This window comes from Sorghum bicolor, chromosome 10, assembly GCF_000003195.3.
Source record: "Sorghum bicolor cultivar BTx623 chromosome 10, Sorghum_bicolor_NCBIv3, whole genome shotgun sequence".
NCBI lineage: Eukaryota > Viridiplantae > Streptophyta > Magnoliopsida > Poales > Poaceae > Sorghum > Sorghum bicolor.
Window position 1 is genome coordinate 60,840,440 of NC_012879.2, and position 22,064 is coordinate 60,862,503.

Consider the following 22,064-nt stretch of genomic DNA (forward strand, 5'->3'; position numbering starts at 1 on the left):
GCCGCCGTCCAACCAACCCGATCACCACCACCAACCGTCTCCATCACACCGCCGCGGAACAAGAGCCGACGATGATGATCCACGACACGACGCCAGCATGCGACGACCCGTCGTCCACCTCCAGCCGAACGTCATCGCTCGTCTCATGGGCATCGACGACGCCGTCACACCCGCAGGCGGCATCGTCCAGTTCCAATTCCAAGCGCAACGACGACAGAGCAATAACCGCAGCAGCCTGCACCTGCCCTCGTACCGCGCCCGCGTCGGGGACGACGATGCTGCAGAGTATCCCGATTCGACTACCACTTCCAGGATGTGCTTCCACAAGATGATGATGATGCTAGTAGTGCCCCGATCCCGAAGCAGGCAGGCAGGAGGAGGAGGAGGAGCCGCTCCAGAAGATGAGGCAGGACCTCCAGGCGTGGCAAGCGTCCAAGGCGCCGGCGATGCAGCAGACGACTACTATACTCCTACTCATACTCCTAGGCCGTCCGACTCGGACGGCGGCAGCAGGTCCAGGTCGTCCCTTGTTCTTCAGGCCATCGCGCAGGAGGACCTGCGCAGGCACAAGATGGCCAGGTTCGGTTTCGGTTTGGGAGGACACACCAAGGTGACGCAGCAGGACGAGCTTCTTCCACCTGCAATGCCGGACCCGGACGGCAGAGATCTGGAAGCGCACAGGGATTGGGATGAACACGGCGCGCCTGCTGCTCAAGCTCAACAACTGCCGTCACACAGACACACGCCGATACTGCTCCTCAAGGCTTCTTCTGAATCTGATACGACTACAGCTACAGGTGGTGTTGCCATTGGCGATGGTCAGAAAACCTTGTTGCTTGGCCTGCCGAGGCTCCACAGGGATGCCAGCATCAGCGTGCTTCTTCAGGAGGTCAAGGACAGGGTTCAGAGAGAGCTGGCGCTCCATATCGCGACAGCTACAGGTGGTGATCGCATCAAGGCACCAACTTGGGCGATTCTTCCACCATTGCAGCAGCAGGTCACCAAGCACAAGCAGGACCGTGGCAACAAGAGGCTGTTCCGGTCAGAGTCCTTTCGCGCTTTCAGAAGTGACCGCAAGCGCACTCCTGCTGCTGCTGCTGCTGCTACAAGGCATGCCTCTCATGGGGATGGGGATGGGGATGGGGCGGCGGCTCACATTCCCAGCAGCGAAACGGCCGACAATGCCGATGATGAAGAAGAAGAAGAAGAATCCTTGACGGATGCATCTCTTTCAGTCCTCCGCCCAGGCGTTACTGACGGCCAGAGTTTCAGAAGCGAGTGCCTGACCCTGACCACCACGAAGCACAGGGACGACGCCGCGCCGTCGCCACGGCTACTGTTCCGGTCCTTCTCTGCACCGGAGTCAGGGTTCGCCTTCTCCATAGGCAGCCTCTTCTCCTCCAAGCACCACGAAGCTTCTGAACCTGCTGCTGCTGCTGCAGTGACAATGACAAGCAAGAGCGTCGTCAGTGCTGCTGGTTTCAGCAGCTTCATCCGGGGGACCGTGTCGAGCCTGAGGCGCCACGGATTCAGCTCGAGAAGGAAGCTCATGATGTTCAGGAGGAAGACGCATTGGTCTTGGTCCAACAACAACAAGACGGCGTCTCTTGGAGCAGGAGAGATCCACATCCACCCTGCTAAGATGGAGATGGAGATGGAGATGCCCATCTGCACACCGACACCTCCATGTCATGAAACGATCAACCTCTTCAAGGTTGCACAGGCAAGTACAGTTGATCTGTCTTCAAATTACTCTTACTTTGTTTACTTGCAAGGAATTGTGTCTGCTGTATGTTTCACTTTCACACAGAGAAGAAACAATGGGCTGACTGAAATTAAATACTGTTGCTTTTTGGCTTCCTGCTCTGCTATTAGGCAAATCTCAGCGAGCTGCCTCCGAGCCCAGTGTCCCCACTGGAGGTTGCAGCAGGCCAAAATTCCCGCCATTTATTCAGCGATTTGCACTTCACCTTGCCACCAGGTACATATGACAGGCTTATTAGCAACAAAACTAGAAACAATCCTCTGATTATATTAATTGGTTTCAGTTTTTGAACCTGACATAATCTCCTCCTGCATGCAGAGCTAAGTCCAAAATGCCTGTCAGAACTCGAGCCACCTGCCACTGCCAGTGAATCATCATTCAGGACAGACATCACCGCCGTCGAAACAGCGTGCAGCCGTGACAAGGCCTACATAACAGAGCTTCTCATCGCCGCCGGCTTATACGACGACGATGACGACGGACCGTCGTCGTCGGCCAATGCCAGGGTGGACTCGATGGCGAGGCCGATGCCCATCTGCGACGACGTGTTCGAGGACGTCGAGGACATGTACTACTACCGCGGCGACTACATCGTCGGCAGCGGCATGCACGACGATCGCAGGATGCTGTTCGACCTTGCTAACGAGGCGTTGCAGAGCCTGGTGGTAGCAGAGAGCTCGAGAGGTGGTTGTGCTTCATCGCTGCGTCAATGGGTCGTTGACAGCACGGGAGTGGCGCGAGGGAAGAAGCTGGTAGATGATGTGTGGCAGCAGGTCAGTGCATCGATCTCCATCGAACATGTTATAACTCTGCCAAGAAAGAAAGAAAGAAAAAAAAAAGCAAATGACTGTAGCTTTGATTTGTTTTTGTTTCGAATAATGTGGAATTTCAGGTGCAAGCTCTGAAGAAGAATCCCCAGCAGGCGCAGGAAATGCAGACGATAGATGGGATGGTGGCGTACGAGGTCCGGAGATCCGTGTGGGCGGAGGTGCTCTATGAGGACGTTTACGTTGTTGGGAGGAAGATTGAGCGTGCCATCTTCGATGAACTGATTGAAGACTTTTTTCTGCATGCGCTGGAGGTTTTCATATGATGAAACCGAGATAGATAGCAGCAGATGACCTGCCAGATGTATGTGTGTGTGTGTGTGTGTGTGTGTGATGGTGATGAGATGAGCAGCTTTTCTTAGGAGTGACCGTCCTGTGTCTCTGTTGGATCTGTATCGCTCTGCATCGGTCACTCTCGTCTCGTGCATGACAGACAGGAGGACGAACGCGGGCCTGGAACAGGGCTTGTTTAGATCCAAATTTTTTTCAAGTTTGATACTATAGAACTCTCGTTTTTATTTGATAAATATTGTCTAATTATAAGTAACTAAACTTAAAAAATTAATCTCGCAATTTATACATAAACTGTATAATTAGTTATTATTTTCATCTATATTCAATGCTCTCTGTATATATAAGATTCGATATGATGGGGGAATCTTTGGGTGAACTAATCAATCGAACGCATCTTCGAACGCCAGGCCCACCCTCTGGTCTAAAATTTTTAAGATTCATCATCATATCGAATCTTGCGGCACATGCATGGTGCATTAAATATACATGAAAATAAAATCTAATTGCACAGTTCATCTGTAAATCGCGAGACAAATTTTTAAGTCCAATTACTTTATGATTGGACAACGTTTGTCAAATAAAAATGAAAGTGCCACGCAAAAAATTTACAAACTGAAGAAAGCCGAGCAGCTGGCCGGAGCAATCGCCCGCAGGGGCGGCCCACATGTAAAACCCCGGTCAAGGTGGCCTAATTTTTTCTTCACCAATTCTGAAAACAGACAACTTATCCCTTGGACTCTTGAAACTGTTCGTGGTTTAAAGTGGTTCCTAAGGTCTCGTCAAAAAAAAAGTGGTTCCTAAGGTGGTTTTATAACTTTTTTAGTTCAAAACTTTAGTAAATATTTGGTAAGATTTTAAATCACATAAAATTTAACTAAGTTTTTTAAGTTCCAACCAAAAATCCTAGAGATAAATTGGGATACACAAATCCAAATAAACATTTAAAGTTTGTGAGAGTATCTTTAGAAGCTTAGAAAAAATAGATTTAGCTCTATGAAAATGGGAAAGTTATCAAAAAAAATCTAGAAAGTTTACAAAACGTTCTAGTTGATATAAAAACATGTTTTAATGGGAAAAAAATATTATACACAACTAACTTGAATGTTGTTTTAATGCTAAAAACATTCATGCTTGCTAATTGTGTTGCTTTGTTGCAAAAGGTTTTCAAAATATTTTTAGATATCAATTAGAAGGTTTTGATATTTTGTTTCTATTTTGTAATTAAATTTCTTTTTTAAATGTTTAAATATATTTTCATGAGGTCTAAATATCTTATTTAGATTCTTGTATCCCAATATATGTCTAGATTTTTTTCTCAGAAATTTTTGAAGTTTATGGGCATTTTCTATGGTTTAAAATCATTATTAGGTATATTTTTTAAAGTAAACTAATAAATCAAAGAACAAAATCACCTTCAAAATGACTTCAAAACCGGGCCAAGATGTAATTTGAATAGTCTTAGTAAGATGTCTAATTTTTAAGTTTGAGGTGAAAAATTGGACTACAAAGATATTTAATGGAATTATAATAATCTTTTTGTTATTTTTTTATCCGACAATTAGGTCTGTCAATTACACCTAGCGCAAGCAAATCATCAATTAACACCATTATTGCATGCTTTTAAGTAAACTTTGTGTTGTCTATTTTATCTTATTTGATAAACTGATGCTATGATGTAGGGCTAGGATATTTGCGAGTACTATTTCCTCTAAGAAATATAAGGAGTGAAGTTCCCCCACAAGCTTCGGAAGGGATAGGAATGTGGATTTTTTTTTTTCTCACCATGGGGTTGTGGATGGAGAGCCATTCGCCAATGAGAAATTTCTCTGTGCACCGCTATATGGAGAAGAAATAATTATTTGATCACACAACACATAGTAGCAAGCACATTCGCTAGCTTACATGAAATGCTAAGAAAAATAAGCATGGCCTCACTATAAGCTAGAAGGGATATATAGTGTTATCCCTCTTAAAAAACAACCCTGGTTCGAGACTCTATAACAATGTAGAGCTTCAACATCACGTGACTCAGATATATATAGATGGTAGCTCTATCAAGAGTTCCTACAAACTCTACATTACAACATAGCGGAATTGTCTCTAAGAAGTGATTCAGGCATAAATATTCATACAATGAAGAAATATATTTATAAAATAACATTTTCTGTCACATCGAATCTTTCGGCACATGCATGAAGCATTAAATATAGATGAAAATAAAAACTAATTACACAGTTTAATTGTAAAATCGCGAGATGAATCTTTTGATCTTAGTAAGCCTATGATTGGATAATATTTGCAACAAACAAACGAAAGTGCTCAAATTTTTGTGACATCTAAACAAGGCCTAAACTGTGGCTGTGACCTGTGACGCCTGATCTGTTCCTTCCTGGATCCCCTGTGTCCTGTCTGTCCTGTCCGTCTCTGGGTTTTTGGGATCCCCTCCTCCTCGCCTCTTCTTCCTCCTCCTCTTCTTGACAGACAGACACAGGAGCTGTCCACGCCGGCCTCCTCTTGTTCTCACCACATAAATCCACGCCAATTCCACACCGATCTCTGCCCAGCACGCGCCTCCAAGGTAGGGTTTCTCTCCCCCTCACTCCTGCTCCGCCTCCGCGCGGAATTCAGACGCGGATTTCCATGTCCCCGATGCTAAAGGAGCCATTTTTATCCGCGTGCCCGTGCTAGGACCTGGCCGGTTCGGGGATGGACGCACAGATTTAGCTGATCCCGTCGCTGCTCGCGCTCGATCTCGCGGCGCCCCGCCCCGGCCCCCCGGCTCCACGAGATGATCTGAGCCCCGCGATCTGCTGGAGAAATGGAGCCGCCGCCGTCGGATCTGAACACCCACCTGCCGCCGCGGAAGCGGCTGCTCGCCGGGCTCAGGACGGCGGTGGCCACCACCGGCGACGCCGCCGCCGCCGAGCCGCTCCCGTCCCCGCCCGCCTCCGCGGGCGATCTCGCCACCCGCCTCCGCGAGATGGCGCTCGCCGCCAACGCGTCGGCGTCCTCGCCCGAGGAGATGATCGAGGCGGCCAGGGCGGCCGCGCAGGCCGCCGCGGACGCCGCCGTCGCCGCGCGCGCCGTGGCCGCGGAGAAGGCCGCCGTCGCCGCCAAGGCTAGGGCGGCCGCCCGGGCTGCCATGGAGTTCCTTGATTCCTTCTCGTCCAGGGGAGCCGGCGCGTCCAGGAACGGGAACGGACTCCAGTTTAAGGTCAAGTCCAGGAAGAAGCATGTCCAGGTCAAGATGCTCTACAGGCCCAATGGAACCCTTGGGCTAGGGGAGGCTCCCAAGCCTAGGAGGCGCAAGCAATCGGATGAAGAGGTCGCACGCAATTTGCACCGAGTCATGAATAGCTCGCCGAGGATCTCTCACACTGGACCCCCCAAGAGGCCTCGTACCATCACTGCTGGTGATGCCAAAGATGCGGTTGTTGCACCCGGTGGAGGTAACGGCGAGGGTGACACTGATGCTTGTAATGGTTCTTCAATTCATGTGCCAATTGAGGCTGGCACTGGGTTGCCTAATGGATGCTCGGAGGGGAAATCTAGTGAGAGAACTGTTCCATTGCTCAATCGTGAGGGTCCTGATGTTGACGGTCAAGACTCATCCAGACACGCCGCAAAGAGTAGCGGCGACATTGCTGACAATGGAGTTTGGGTTCGAAACTTAAGTGCCGGTCAGAAAGTGAAGATCAAGAGAAAGGAGCTGCTTCTGAATCAAAATGGTGGTAAAGAAACAGAAGAACCCAAAGAATCAGAACAGCCCAGAGAAACAGAACCCTTTGTACATTCTTTTGCGCTTGATGAATCAAAGTCAAACTCAAATGGAAAAGGAAGATCAAAGCCAAATGGGAATGGAGCAGAAAAGCTTGCAGGCCCTGCAGATACAAAGACCCCAGGCGACGGCGTGACGCCGATGAAGATAACATCCGTATGGAAGTTCAAGAAGCTAAAGACATCTCACTGTTCTTCCGACAGCAAGGTGTTGCACAAGGTTTGCCCGCCGCCTCCTGCGGCGGCTGAAACCTCTGCTTCGGTGAAAGCTGATTAGCGAGGCACCATAGCATATAGTTCGGCAGATGCTTGTCTTAGCTATGCTTGTTGTGAGATTTTTGTATGTTGATGAAGTGGCTATTCAAACAAGGAGGGGAGAGGAGGTAAATCTCTCTTGGTAGATCTCACCTTTGCTTTGATTTTTTATACAAATGTGCTTGTTTTATGGTATATAGATTATTGGGTATTTCTACTGTATTGTTTCCTGTCCGTGCTTCCATTTGATGTCACTAGTGATAGGGAGTGTGGCATAATCTTGTAGATGTACCTGTTATGCATACATCGTTTTAATAAAAGGCACTGTGTAACCAATGCTCTGAGATACTAATTTTTTACCTTTGTTTCTTGTCTTGGAGTAAATGATGTCCTTTGTGCTATCATGGTGCAAATCTGTGTTAAAATATGAGGGGATTATGACAACAGGTAAGAAGCCCTATTTGTTTGTAACTACTACTAGTGGAAATAATTACTCTTTTATGTCCGAGCTAGGAGTTGTATACAAGGAATGTAATTAATAAGACCGAACATGACTGATGTGTGATCCTCTGTTTTTGCTGCTTCTGAGTAGATCCTAACTCCAGCATATGTTGTTAGCATGTTTCTGATTTGGTTAAACTCTGGCCCTCTTTGTATAATAATAATTCTATGTAAAGTCAGTTGTGGTATTGACCGCTTTTCTAGTTTTGGCCATTAGTTCACCAAATTTACGCCTTATGATGGACAAGCATCCAGATACTTTGTATGATGTTACTTTCCAGATCCTTTTTTAATATTATGAATCACAATATACATGGGTGGTTGAGCATGGAAGGCCATTGGAATTGCAAGATGTCAAATTCTATTCCTTTTCACATGTCAGTAGGTTTGTTTGTGATGGTGATGTCTAATGTCTTGAGGGAGCCTGCATGTTTGTATGGCCCCTCAAGATGACATTTATGGGTAGCATGAGAAGTGATGTCTAATGTTTTGATTTCGGTTGGCACCATGCATAATCTTTCTAGCCTGCAGCTCTGCCTTTCAGCCAAGCGAACAGGTAGGCACTGGCACGGTAGCTAGTGCCATTTTATTGTGACGAGTGCTATAGTGCACATAATACACATGGATGCCCCTGTGCATTGGCTTGTGATATCCTGGGTGGTGGTGATACGAAAGTATGGAGCATAATGGGTACTGTTGCTGGTATGGCAAGTGGAGTAGTAGTGGTGGCCACTGGTGCAGTTAGATTCTTCTCAGTTGGGTGTGCAATAGTGCATCAAGTGGACAGGCATAGCAGCAGAGGTAGCACAGATGATGCATACTCCTATCTACTATACGCTACTCGCCTACTCCCTGCCCCCCACCCCACCCCCACCCCAAATAAAGTGGCATTCTAGTTTTCTCCAAAAAAAAAAGGACAAATTGTCTCATGGTATGGGCTGTTAGATAGACTGCTGGCTGGCTGGGTTCGCTTGCAGCCAGAGCACGAACTGCCAGTAGCAGGGTTCTATGCTTCTGATAGGCTGATAGGCTGACTGAGGCCTTGTTTAAAACTAAATAGTTTTTAAGATTCTCCGTATCGAATCTTTCGACACATACATGAAGCATTAAATATATACGAAAATAAAAACTAATTGCACAGTTTATCTGTAAATCGTGAGACGAATCTTTCTATAGTTGGACAATATTTGCCACAAACAAACGAAAGTGCTACAGTAGCGAAATCTAAAAAATTTTTGCATCTAAACAAGGCATTGTGAAGCCTGTTTGCTTGGTTTGTTGATTTGTCGAAAATACTGATGAATAGGGATGAAAACGGATCGGATCGGTGCGGATAATGCCTTTTCCATATCCTAATCCGCTTTTCTTTGTCGGATTCGGTGCGGAGCGGATAATACACGGATGTGGATGTGGATACGGTTTTTTTCGGTATTCGGAACTGGTACGGATATGGAGCGGAAATGGATCGGAGACGGATTTTAATAGTCGAGTAACATGTGCATACATAGAGAATTATATACTTGTGAAGAATTTATTTAGTACAGAACAAGAATAAGCAATAGATAATAATCTTGCATTGCATTCCATGTTGTTGCTCTCATACTAATAATTAACACTTAACATGATATCTTCACCAAAAAATAATAAGTTATTAGCCAATAAATAATAGCATCTAGCAAATTTATTAATTTAAAAATGAGAACATTAAACAACCACATCATAAAATAAAAGTCCTCAACTAACAAACTTTTTAAAATCCTAAATTCTTTAGTCTTGGAAGAGAAACCTTCGGATATCCTATTTTAAACATCGGATAATCCGCATAAAATTTACGGATAATCCATATCCGCCGGATTTTACCTATTCCATATCCTACTCCGTATCCGCAGATAATCGGATTCGGATTATCCGTATCCGCACGAATGTTAAAAGTTCTTCTCCATATCCTCAAAATTCGGATTCGGATCGGATCGGATCGGTTCGGAGAATTATCCACACCGCTTTCACCCCTACTGATGAATGACTGATTTGACCGCTATCAGGCATGGAGTTAAGCCGTTTATAGGTTGTTGGGTTTGAAAGGGGAGGTCTTGCTCGTGCTACTCTGATCAATCCTGCAGCAAAACAAGGCAGAGCAAGTGGCATTATGATTGAGGTGAGTAGAGTGGTCAGCTGATTCATCTCAGAATTCCAGATCCCATCTGGTTCTGGTGGTGGCTTAGTCAGTCACTCTAACCATTTCGCTTGCACTGCCTTTGTAATTTGTTGTTGGTGGGTATCCGATGGGTGAGAGGTGTGATGAAATTTCATGCCAGGTTTTTTTTTTTTGAGTAAAGTTTTCATGCCAGGTTGGCAGCTTGTATTATTATTAGCTAGCTAGCTTAGCTTGCCATTATCTTTTTCTCTGTCCCCACACACACACACACACAACAAGGTCCATTCAGGTGGGCGATGTAATGCTGCACCAAACACACACCCTCCCTCTCTTCTAATTGGTTGCCTTCCCTCCTCTACAGAAAAAAAAAGAAAAAAAAGAAAGAAAGAAAAGAAAAGAAAAATGCAGAAAGAGCTGTATGTATGTCTGACAGTGCTCTGATCCAAGTTTCCTTGGTTCATGGTCACATATTTTAAACGAGTTCCTTTATACAGTATCAGTCATGAAATAAGTCTTTGTAGTTTCTTCAAAAAAAAAAGTCTTTGTAGCAAATTTGTTTGGTATTGTATGTGTTAATATTTCTATTTATAGCTCCATAAATCAGATCGAACTTATATAATTCTAACTTAGAACGAGACTAAACATATATTTTGGAACTAACTTTTGAATTTTTTTTCTAAACAAGCTAGCTGCATAAAACATGGGATGCTGGAGCAATAATATATGACCGACCTATATTGCACAAACTTATATATATGTATATATCAAATTAAAGAAAAAACATAAATTTAGTACTACGTACGGTACGTCTAGGATTGTCACATAAACCAACCACTAGCTACTTGCTTCGTCATAGTAATAAAAAAACACTAGACGATGTGTTTAAGCCAATGCAAGCTAGTGACGTTCTTCATGGATGGGTTGACAAATGTTCTTAGGTCCAGCACTGGTTTATAAATGTTGCCCACTTGTCTACTTTTCTAAATTCTAACATGTACTCGTGTCCGACGACGATGTACATTGAAACCGAGATGCATCGTAGGACAGGAAAAAAAAAAAGAGAAACGCCACGTCACAATCGTGTGCTGCTGTTCCTGTGGACAAACGTACGCCTTGGATCGGTACGTACCTACTCTGTATGTACGTAGGTACACCTCGACATGCTTATATGTGCCTTTTCTTTTGGAAAGACTTGTTGCATGCACAGCCGTTCCTTTTGTGCACCAGGGCTATGCTGCTAGCCTGCTACAGTGCTACTCCCTCAAATAATTAATTTTTAAAATCTGTACCGGTCATACTTTTTAAATTTAACTAACTTTATATAAAAGAGTAATAACATTTATGACATAAAATGCACATTTTATAAAAATATATTCTATAATAAATCTAATAATACTAATTTAATATCATAAATTTTAATATTTTTTAAAAAAATATTCAGAGTTTAAAAGGTTTAACTTAGAAAAACTCTATAAATTAATTCTTTCAGAGAAAGTATATAGAAATAATAGTATGTGTATGTGCACGTGGCTGCAGCATACAACAACTCTGTATAGTTGGTCACATGGGAATTCATTCATGCTGCTGCCAGTTTTTTTTCGCTACATAACGGTACATGCTGCATTCTTGACGTAGCAACGGTTATCACCGTTGCAGCGAACCCGTCCGAACCAGCTGAGTTAAGGACATGTTTGATCCACTATATTTGTCACTTATTTTTTACTATGTATACCTAGTAAGTTTAATAACCTTGCCATATTTTTGTAACAACAAAATTCACCATCTAAAGTTAAAAGTATAACTCACTTGGTTAGATTTCTTGTGATGTAACCTAGTCATCGGATTTAAATTGTCGACTTGGCGTAGGTCCTCACATTTTTTATTTTTTTCATAATTTAATGATGTCATTTTAGTGGTGGACAACGTGATAGTCGATTAACAACGATGAGCCTAATTCACCAATCTCAATATCTACTGGCTCAATCTTTCAAGTATGTATGTATAAGTGTTTGTGTATTGTGATTCGGTAGAATTCGATTTGGGTCTATGATAGATGGATCAAATGGCTCAAAAGTTATGTGACTAAGTCGTGGCAACAACTAACTTAGTTGTGGCTCACGAGTCCGAAACAAGCGTGATTATTATGCATGCGCGCACACACATGGATGCCCTAGCTATATAAGACTATCTATTACATGGCTTCTAGGCAATGTTCTTTTCTTAGTGCAGACACGATGGATTTGTAAAGACATAGTTTTGAAAAAGCCCATTTTATTTTGAAAATCGTTACCTTGATTCCTTAACTATTTTAACTTATGAAAAGATGCAACACATGGTAAGGTGGTGTGACGGCACTTGTGAGCTCTGTTGGCTACCGTGGAGAATATCGTTTGCAAAATAATGAAAATGAGTTTATAAATTGAACTAGTAATCGCCATAAAATATATAGCTATTCAAGGAATGACACCAAAGGCTTTTTGTTTGGATCTCCATATATTTAACTCAATCTACGTGTATTGAAGTAGATTGGGATGAAAATTAAACTAAGTTTCATTTTAATCCACTCCAAAAGTTTAAGATGTATATATATGTGTATCCAAACAAGGCCAAAGTGTGTCCTGAAAACTGCATTGGATGGTGTTTGTCACCTCATCCTATCCTATGCTGTCTTTTGTCGCTAGAAAACACATGGTTATTTATGGAATTGAAAATTACTACTCTAGGCCTTGTTTAGTTCACCCCAAAAAGCAAAATCTTTTCAAAATTCTCCGTCACATCGAATCTTACGCCACATACATGGAGTATTAAATATAGACGAAAATAAAAACTAATTGCACAATTTACCTGTAAATCACGAGATGAATCTTTTAAGCTTAGTTACTCTATGATTGGATAATATTTGTCAAATAAAAACGAAAGTGCTACAGTTCTGAAAACTTTTCAGTTTTTGGAACTAAACAAGGCCCTACATGCAATGGTAGCTTAATAACCGTTGTAAAAATTTTGTGTGTGATGATTAGGGGAAGCTCCCCCTCCTCCCCACTACTACCACAGTTCATGGGGTACATTGTCCCACAACCACCCTCAAGATTAACCTTTTTTACACTTAACTCTGTCGTTAAATCCTACTAACCCCCGAGACAAGATCATCTAGTCTAGTAAGTACGGGCAGTTCTATTTTACAGAAAGGACCCTGAGGGAGAGGGGGTTCCAGCGAAGGCCAACACATTTCCGGACGGGCACAAGACAACAATCGGCACCGCACCGCACCGCACCGCACGCCGACCCATCCGCCCCGCGCGCAGCACCAGCACCAGCACCAGCACCAGCACACACTCCCCCGCCCCCGATCTCGCCGGCCGGTGGCCCTCGCCGCCGGCGACACCCGCCCCCAGTCGCCTCGCCCTCCCCTCGCCCCCGCCCTCCGCCCGGGGGGCGATGGAGGCGGCCTTCGACGCCTACTTCCGCGCCGCGGATCTGGACCGCGACGGCCGGATCAGCGGCCAGGAGGCCGTCGCCTTCTTCAAGGGCTCCGGCCTGCCCCAGCCCGTCCTCGCACAGGTGACCCTCAGATCTCCCCTCTCCTCCTTTCCCCAGCGCCGCGCCGCTCCTGCCCCGGCGATCTGCGCCAGTCCAGCCACCCCCCGTGTGGTTCGAATCGCGGTGTGCCTGGTCGCTGCAGCCTAGTTGCTCGCTCGGAATTCCGAGCTCCCGTGGGCTACGGGAGCCGAGATTTGGAGCCTGCGCTGCTCATTATGCTTTATGGGTGGATTTCGCTGTGTTCTAGTCCTTTCCACCACCGCCTTGCCCGAGCGGATCAACTTTAGTTGCTTTTCAGTGCTTCTTAGATGTCTGTTCCTCCTCCTGCCTTGATCCAGCTTTATAATTACGCACTCTAGCTTGCAATTTGCTTGTTCTGTCTCTGTATAGCACGGCTGGGTCCACCGTTTTAAGCTTGGAACATCATCTGTATGATTGTGCTTACTTGCTCACTAGCAAGTGTCGAGAACTGAGGTTTAGGCCACAGATTGGGGCTTTCCTTTTCATGGGCATGACCCTAATTTGCTCTTGGGATCCAATCTGAGTGGAGTACAAGATTACTGTAGTTAATCGCTGTTCCAAAATCTGTGGACCTTTTAATCATCTCCTATGAAATTTTGAACCAATAGTGTGGTTGTTGGAAGAAATGGCCACCAGCCCATTCTTTGGACCTTAGCAGAACTGCACATTTCACTTCTGCTATCCAAATCTACTCTGCAATCAATTACGATTTATTTATTTTTTGCGAAAATGCAACCTATTGGAATGCTGTTATTAATAGTAGTAACTCAAACACTATTGAACTGCACACTCCATTTCTATTTACTTCCACTCATAGCTTTGTATTTTATTCCTGTTCAGATTTGGACGTATGCTGATAGAAACCGGTCAGGTTTTCTTGGGCGCGAAGACTTCTTCAATTCACTCAAACTCGTCACAGTAGCTCAGAGCGGCCGAGAATTGACACCTGATATTGTTAAATCAGCATTATTTGGACCAGCTGCTTCGAAAATCCCTGCTCCTCGGATAAATGTTTCTACAGCTGCGCCTCAGACAAATAGCGTAGCTAGCCTCCCGAATGCCACTCAAGCACCACGTCCTGTTCAACAGAATCCTGCACCAGGTCCTGTTCAACAGAATCCTGCCATAAGAGGAGCACAAGGGCTTCCTGGTGCATTGCCAAATCCACAAGTCAGGCCACCGCAACCTCCAAATGCAAATGCTATGTCCCCTGCTCATGGTCAGGGAGTTGCTTCAAGACCACCCATGGGAAGTGGTCCCACTGGGCTAAACCATACTAGTTCAACCACGCCAAGTCTAGCAACTGATTGGTTCAGTGGTAAGAGAAGTGCAAGTCCGTTGGGTGCAACTTCACAAGCTGCAACCAGAGGTATTTCTCCACAGGCCAACCTTAGCAGTGCGGGGATCTCAGTGCAGAATTCAACTCCTGTTCCAGGCTACAATTCTCATACGCCAGGTGCTGCAACACCTGTCAATGTAAATTCGACAAATTTGAACGTGATGTCTTCCCAACCATCAGTTAATGACTCCAAGGCGTTGGTGCCCTTGGGTAATGGATTGTCATCGAACTCAACTTTTGGTGCTGACCCTTTCTCTGCAACTTCACAACCGAAACAGGGTTCACCTTTGCCCCCCAATGTTCCAAATAATCTGCCGAGCTCTACACCTCCTGCCTCAGCTGCTGGACATTATCACCCTCCTAAGCCAATGCAGGCTGGTCCAGTGCAGGGTATATCCTCGCTTTCTTCTCATACTAGCCAGTTGCCACAGAGTCAACCAGCTCCGAGGCAACAACAATTTAATGCTACACCAAGTGCTCCAGGACCAGTGAGTTCAAATATTCCCAGTGGACAAATTCCTTCAAACACAAGCCAGTCTCAGGCCCCATGGCCGAAAATCACTCAAGTAGATGTCAGAAAATATATGATTGTATTTATCAAGGTAGACAGGGATCGTGATGGGAAAATCACTGGTGAAGAGGCAAGGAATCTATTTTTAAGTTGGAGGCTGCCAAGAGGTACATCACGTATCTTTATATTTACTCTTCCTTATCTAGATACCATAATTCATAGCCCTTGCGCGCTATATTTTTTTGTCCTGCTGATGATTCTACAAATTATGTATCAGTAACTAAAGTATTGTTTAACCTGCAGACACATCAATACACTTGTGAAATAAGAATTGCTAGTTTTAGATGGTCATTTATTGTTTGTAGTTTCCCCATACCATTGTTTTTCTTTGCTGCTAAACATGTATTTTAGATGATTTATTAGATGTATCCTTAGTTTTTGTGGATGCCAAATTCATTCCGAACTGGTTGCATGCTACTACTTGTGTGAATACATGTATACATTGTTGCTCAGTTATTTTTCTCTTTCCTAGCATCACATTGAGTTGACATATTGTTTCTCATATTGTTGGATCCTTGTCTTCTATTTGCCGGGAATTATATTTTCGAGAATCAAGTGCCTCGGAGCATTACCACAATGCTATGATATTCCTTATTTCGATTTACAACTTCTTGTCTTATCAATGGCAAAGTTGCATTGAAGTGTTACGTATTTGCTATCTTGTTCTTCTACTGTGAATTATTTCTGTTTCAAATTTCCTTTGAAATTGAGTTCCTATTCTTCTCTTCTCTCGCATCAAAAGTTCCTAAAAAGAAATCTGCCTCTCCACCTACAGATATCTTAAGGAAGGTGTGGGATTTGTCCGACCAGGATAAGGATGGGATGCTATCTTTCAAGGAATTTTGTATTGCTGTGTACTTAATGGAGAGACACCGAGAGCATCGTCCTCTTCCTGACACAGTAACGGATGCTATTTGGGCTGAGGGCACCGCACTACCCTCTACTGGCCAGTTTGCCGAAAATCCTAGTGCCCCTGCTCCTCAAGCAAATGCAGGTATTCATACAAAAGAAACTTCTCTGTTATTTTTTTTAATTATTGACTTCTAATGAACTTGTCAATGATGTTATTTTTACTGAACACTTGTTGAAGGATACACAGGTAGAACAATGCAAGGACCACATCATGGGATGCTTCCCTCATCAATGAAGCCACCATCTCGAAGGCCTCTTCCTTTAGATGCTGATGATACTGTTAAGGTAGAGCAACAAAAGCCAAAGGTTCCTGTCTTGGAGGAACATCTAGTTGGCCAGCTGAGCAAGGAGGAACAAGATACACTGGGTGCAAAGTTTAAGGAAGCTTCAGAGGCTGATAAGAAAGTGTGTTCCTCTCTTATGTTGTTTCAACTTTCAAGAGCCTTAATGTCTTAAGATTCGTAAAGCAGATGGAAATAAAACATATATTGGACATTTCATTACTGTCTTCACTTTGACCTAACTCTATTTTGCCCCAAACATGCAGTTTGAGATCAAAGTTCAGGCATATATAGTTGTAAATGCTCCGGATATATTTGAAGCAATTTTGCCCAACTGGTCTAGTTTTGTTTCTATTCATAGTTGACAAAAAATATATGGCTAAATTAATACATAAGAAGCTATCATTTCTGTTGTACCTGTATGGCAGCAAATCTTTCAAAATGCTCATGTGTCACATGATAGTTGATAGTATTTCTTGAATTTCTCATTTGCAGAAAGTGTTTAAAAATGTGAAAACTAGAACAAGATAGAATTCTTTGGTGCACAAACAAATGTTCAGAACATTGTTTAATAAATTACAATCCATATTTCAAATGTCAAATTGAAATGGCAGCAGTGTTTGATCTCTATAGATTGTGTTGACGAGCAGAACTCAAGGTTGTGAGTGACTTCTTACAATTTTACGCCTCTAGGTTATGTTATTATAACATGATATTTTTCTGAATCTTCTATGAAGGTCCAAGAGTTGGAGAAGGAGATCCTTGATTCTAGAGAGAAGACCGAGTTTTATCGCACGAAGATGCAGGAACTCGTAAGTATTCTCTTGCAATATGTCTTGCTATAAATGCAAACATGTATTTGATTCAGTCTTTACTGTGCTCGTTTCAGTTTCCTTTATAGCACTTCCATTCAACCTATGAACACCCCGCTCCCCCCAACCCACCCACCTACAATCACCAAAAAGGAAAAAAAGCTTCCGCGCTGATTCGGTTGGAGTCTAGAGATGAAACCCAACAAGAGGCATATACAAAGATGATTTACATATATATGATATAAAGTGCTGGGCTATAGCGCATAGTTTAACATGAGCTAATGAGCTATGTTTGTGTCCTAATTAATGTATTCATGTCTGACTTATTTTCGTTATATTGTCCTAGATTCTCTACAAAAGTAGGTGTGAGAACAGGTTTAATGAAGTCTCAGAAAGTATGTCTGCTGATAAACGTGAGGTAATTTTCCTTCTGTAACCTTGTTTAGTTGAACTCTCTGATTCTATTTCCTACCTTTTTTTTTGGGTAATTATGGTTCGTAGAAGATGCTGGTGGTTTCTGAAGTGCTGGCAGAAGCAGAAAAGACTGATGAAAATAATCTCTAGTATCTCATACCGTTTTTACTTTGTTTGTACAAGCTTCCTGTTGTTCCATGCTCCTGGAATAATTACAAGTCTTTAGTGGAATCATATCGTATATTACTTCAGTAGAAGCTAGAAGAAGACTTTTGGGCATTATAATTTATGTTACAATTTTTTCCACACCGGTAAAAACCGAATTTCATTACCGCAGCAGCGAAATTACAAAGGTCTTTCAACCAAGTTCAGCCAAACCAAAACAAAGGACCGAAAATAAGTCCTATGAAGTCCCTTGTATGATGCCATGTAAGAGTGGCCACTCTTTGTTCTAATGCTGTTTTATGCGAAACTCACAGCTATCAATTCTATATTCAGGTCCAATCCCTTTCTGCAAAATATGATGATAGATGCAAGAAGGTTGGAGATGTGGCATCAAAGCTAACAATGGATGAGGCTACTTTCCGTGAGATCCAGGTATATTTGTGATCTATTAGAATGTGGCAACTTCATCCTCGAGATCAGGCTGTGAGCATATTACTATTTTTTGTATGTTTGCAGGAGAAGAAGTTGGAAATTTATAACGCTATAGTTAAGCTGCAAAAAGGGGATGAAAGTGATGAGAAGCTTCAGGTCTGTATTTTTTTGTTCATCCAATATCTTTCATTGCATCATGCTTTACATCTGTTGTCTGATCTCCTTTGCCCTCTGTTTATAGGAGCGGGCTAATAAGATACAGTCAGATCTTGAGGAGCTTGTGAAATCTTTGAATGAGCAATGCAAGAGATATGGGTTGAGAGCTAAGCCAACTACTTTAGTGGAGCTTCCTTTTGGTACTTGTTACTATCCTCTTCGTTTCTTGGCTTTTGTCCAACATTTGCTTGTTTTGGTTGTGTTTCTTGTTTAAATGGATACACTGATTCTCTGTCTGTCAGCTATGAGCTAATGAAATATTAAAATCAATCTTAAATTATGTTTACTTGCATCATAATATCTATGTTCATGAAAACATCTTAACTAGCTCTCGCTAATTTTCTTTGTATTAGTGCACTGTTCATTGCAAGATCTAATTTGTTTCTGGGCTTCATCTATCCCAATTCCCAGTTGCTTAATGAGATCCTGCTCTTTGCCTCTATTTTCCGTTTTTAGGTTGGCAACCTGGAATTCAAGAGACAGCTTATGCATGGGATGAAGAATGGGATAAATTTGGAGATGAAGGTATGCTAGCTTCAATCTTGATTCTACCATGATGTCCATTATTCAATGTATGTTTATGTTGACCATTTGCATATTAAACTATATATGCTGCTCCGTTTGCATTTATCCAGGATTCTCTATAATTAAAGAACTAACAGTTGAAGTCGAGCCTCCCATTGCACCAAAGAGTCAGCCTACTGAAGATGCTAAAGCATCTACAAATGGGGCATTAGCAGAAAAAGAAGACAACAAGGGTGATAAATCTGCTGCTGCTGCAGAGCAGGCAGTCGAACCTGAAACAACACCATCGAATATCAAACCAGAGTCAGCAAAAAGTCCTCCAGTTAGTCCTGTCAAGAACAAAGAGGATGGTTCTGATGAACGTGATAAAAAGCAATTTGGAACAAATGACGTCTCACCACGTGCCACTGAGAGTATCAGGTACAGTTTTTTGCTTTTCTTTTTATATGATAGATAGATACACGTGTCTTGCTAGAGAAAAAAGAAACATTGATTGTGAATACCGTTTAGTTTCAATACAACTTTAAGCTCTTGCATGTAAGCTTCTTTGTCAATTCTTTTTGGTGAAAAAATATTACATGTTGAGGCATGATCTCGCATGTAACTTAAACTATATAGGCCATTGGCTTCTCCTATAAGCCAGGTTTCTGCCAGCGAAATATATTGTTAGTCTAGCTGGTATAGGAAATTTGGTTCCTGAACGTTTTATGTGAAACATGTTTCTTGCATGCTGGAAATATAGCATATAAACTTTTTTTTGTTGGAAGGAAAGCTTGAAGGACACCTATTATGTCAAACTATTGACCCCTCTCAGTTTTACAGTATTTATTAGTATTTTGTTTTATGTAAGCTATCTTCTTATTGCACTGGTGAATTTTGTAGCAACCGTGGAGCAATGGATTCCCCTACTCATGGAGATAAAACCCATGATGGACACTCATGGGGCCCATCTTTTGATCATGGCATGGATAATGACTCTCTATGGAACTTTGGTCATAAGGTTGGACTCTGCTCATTTTTTCTTGCGTTGTGTCATACCGTTATGTTATATTCATACTGTACTATCTAGCACTTACATCTGTGATTTGTTTCAGGACGGTGAGAATGGTGATTCAGATCTCTTCTTTGGTCCACAAGGTCTTCCCCCGATAAGAACCGGAGGTTCCTCATCTGGTAGTTCATTTGTCAAGGAACAGAAGCCGTTCTTTGATTCTGTTCCTGGTACTCCAATGGAGAAACCTTTCTTTGATTCCATCCCAGGCACGCCAGTTCAGAAATCCGTCTTTGATTCCATCCCAGGCACACCAGTTCAGAAATCCGTCTTTGATTACTCAGTCCCTAGCACGCCAATGCAGAACTCAAGCTTTGATTATTCTGTCCCAAGCACGCCGATGCAAAAGTCACTCTTTGATTCCATTCCTGGTACACCGGTTCAGAGATCAGTATTTGATTCTGTTCCGAGTACGCCAATGCAGAGATCGGTTTTTGATTCTGTTCCGAGCACACCGACACAGAAACCATTCTTTGACTCTTTTCCAAGCACTCCAATGCAGAGATCACTGTTTGATTCTGGGCCAAGTAGAGCAGAATCTCCTACTGCCAGCAGCATGTATGGCAAAGAGCAGAAGGGATTCTTTGATTCTTCGGTCCCGAGTACCCCAATGTACAACTCAAGCTACACGCCAAGGTACAGCGAAGCAGGAGACGATTCATTTGACACCATGTCTCAATACAGTTCATTTGGCATGCACGAGAACAATTCCTTCGGACAGCGTGACAGCTTCTCGAGATTTGATTCCTTCACGAGCAATGCTGACAACGGTGGCAATGACACCTTTGCAAGGTTTGATTCTTTCCGCAGCACTTCAGATCAGGGTGGGGGCAACAGCTTCATGAGGTATGATTCCATGAACAGCAGCAGCGACCATGATAGAGGCGACCCATTTGCGAGGTTTGATTCAATGAAGAGCAGTGACTACAACAGCCGGGGCTACTCATTCGATGATGAGGACCCCTTCGGAACCGGGCCGTTTAAATCAACAGAAACCAAGAACAGCAGCCCGACGAAACATGGGACAGACACATGGAGCGCGTTTTGACAGGGATTGTATCATATTCATAGAGGTCATGTGCTTGTGCACCTTACTGCAGATATATACACACGTACAGGGGCGAGACAATTTTTTTTTGCATGGGCCTCTACTCCACACCTGGGGACGGCAAGGGAAGGGATGGGACGGGGCTTGCTTGTGTGTTTGCTTTGTGTTTAATTTTGTACCTAGGCTGGGAACATGTGTTTGGTGGGATGCTGCTGCTTATAAACTCAACATTCTTTATACCTTGTATTGTACAAGTACATGTACAAGATGCGAGTCAACCCGTTGGGTTGAGAAACTCTCGAGTGTTTTTTCTTCCATGGCGTAGCGTTTTTCAGTTTCTCTAAATTTTTCTGAGCTCTGTACAGACAGACAATGTTGCTGAGAAGTCGGAATCTGGTTATGGGTTACGCCTTACTGGAGTACAATATACTGTGAGGCAATTAAATCGGGTTCAGCATGGGAGTTTTGTTCGTTATTTCTACATTCCGATCCGTTGGTATTGTTATTCATGAATTCGCGTGGCTTTGTGTGTGTCTGTGTGTTCTTTTCTTTTGTGTGCGTGTGCGTGTGCGTGCGTGCGTGTGCGTGTGTGTTAGATAGGACATATGCAAAGTAGCTAGATAGGACATATATTCTTGACGTAACCACAAGTTGTCCATATGCCAGCCAAAAGCAGAAGTGTGGCGCAAGTTTTGGATCTCTTTCCATGCACTCCCATTCCCATGAGCCACGTGTTCTATATATGCAGCCATGGATATTGTCTTCCTTGCCTTGCATACCGCTGCTGCTGCTGCTCTCTGCTAATTGAGGTGACGATCCTATCTATGTCTCACTCTAGCTATCAAGCAAGATTTCTCTCTCTAGATCTCTCTCCTGTAATAAATCTTAGTGTAATTTTGCCTTAATTAATATATTGCTATACACAACCTGATTTCATATGTGTATCCTGATGATACATTATTCTCCATTTGGAGTATATGTTTAAGTTGGTTGCAAATCACAACCAGGAATTTTAACTTCTTCTAGTGATATGGGTTCTCCTAGTGTTTAGCATTCAAAATTTAGTATAAACTTTTTCTACTAAATGCTTCCCAGTGAGCATTCTCTAGTGCTATAACTAATGATAGTGTTTTATTACTAATTAAAAATACTAGAAAAACTCT

The 22,064-nt window shown here is 43.2% G+C and overlaps 3 protein-coding genes across 4 annotated transcripts; all 3 read left to right on the forward strand.

Moving 5' to 3' along the window:
• LOC8066382 lies at positions 1,856 to 2,983 on the forward strand. The gene is made up of 3 exons (XM_021450506.1): positions 1,856 to 1,981; positions 2,084 to 2,538; positions 2,658 to 2,983. The coding sequence occupies exons 2-3, from the start codon at positions 2,281 to 2,283 to the stop codon at positions 2,856 to 2,858; spliced, it is 459 nt and encodes a 152-aa protein (XP_021306181.1). The 5' UTR covers positions 1,856 to 1,981; positions 2,084 to 2,280; the 3' UTR covers positions 2,859 to 2,983.
• On the forward strand, positions 5,250 to 7,286 carry LOC8066383. Its single transcript, XM_002437591.2, has 2 exons — positions 5,250 to 5,464; positions 5,575 to 7,286. The coding sequence occupies exon 2, from the start codon at positions 5,705 to 5,707 to the stop codon at positions 6,938 to 6,940; it is 1,236 nt and encodes a 411-aa protein (XP_002437636.1). The 5' UTR covers positions 5,250 to 5,464; positions 5,575 to 5,704; the 3' UTR covers positions 6,941 to 7,286.
• LOC8066384 (epidermal growth factor receptor substrate 15-like 1) lies at positions 12,772 to 21,358 on the forward strand. Of its 2 annotated transcripts, none has more exons than XM_021449116.1 (13): positions 12,772 to 13,135; positions 13,976 to 15,152; positions 15,821 to 16,039; positions 16,145 to 16,362; positions 16,976 to 17,050; positions 17,397 to 17,468; positions 17,963 to 18,061; positions 18,146 to 18,217; positions 18,303 to 18,417; positions 18,734 to 18,802; positions 18,913 to 19,222; positions 19,685 to 19,802; positions 19,897 to 21,358. In XM_021449116.1, the coding sequence occupies exons 1-13, from the start codon at positions 13,013 to 13,015 to the stop codon at positions 20,899 to 20,901; spliced, it is 3,672 nt and encodes a 1,223-aa protein (XP_021304791.1). In that variant the 5' UTR covers positions 12,772 to 13,012; the 3' UTR covers positions 20,902 to 21,358. The 2 variants fall into 2 exon arrangements, with proteins under 2 accessions (XP_021304791.1, XP_002437637.1); XM_002437592.2 differs by having other exon boundaries at positions 12,852 to 13,135; positions 16,136 to 16,362.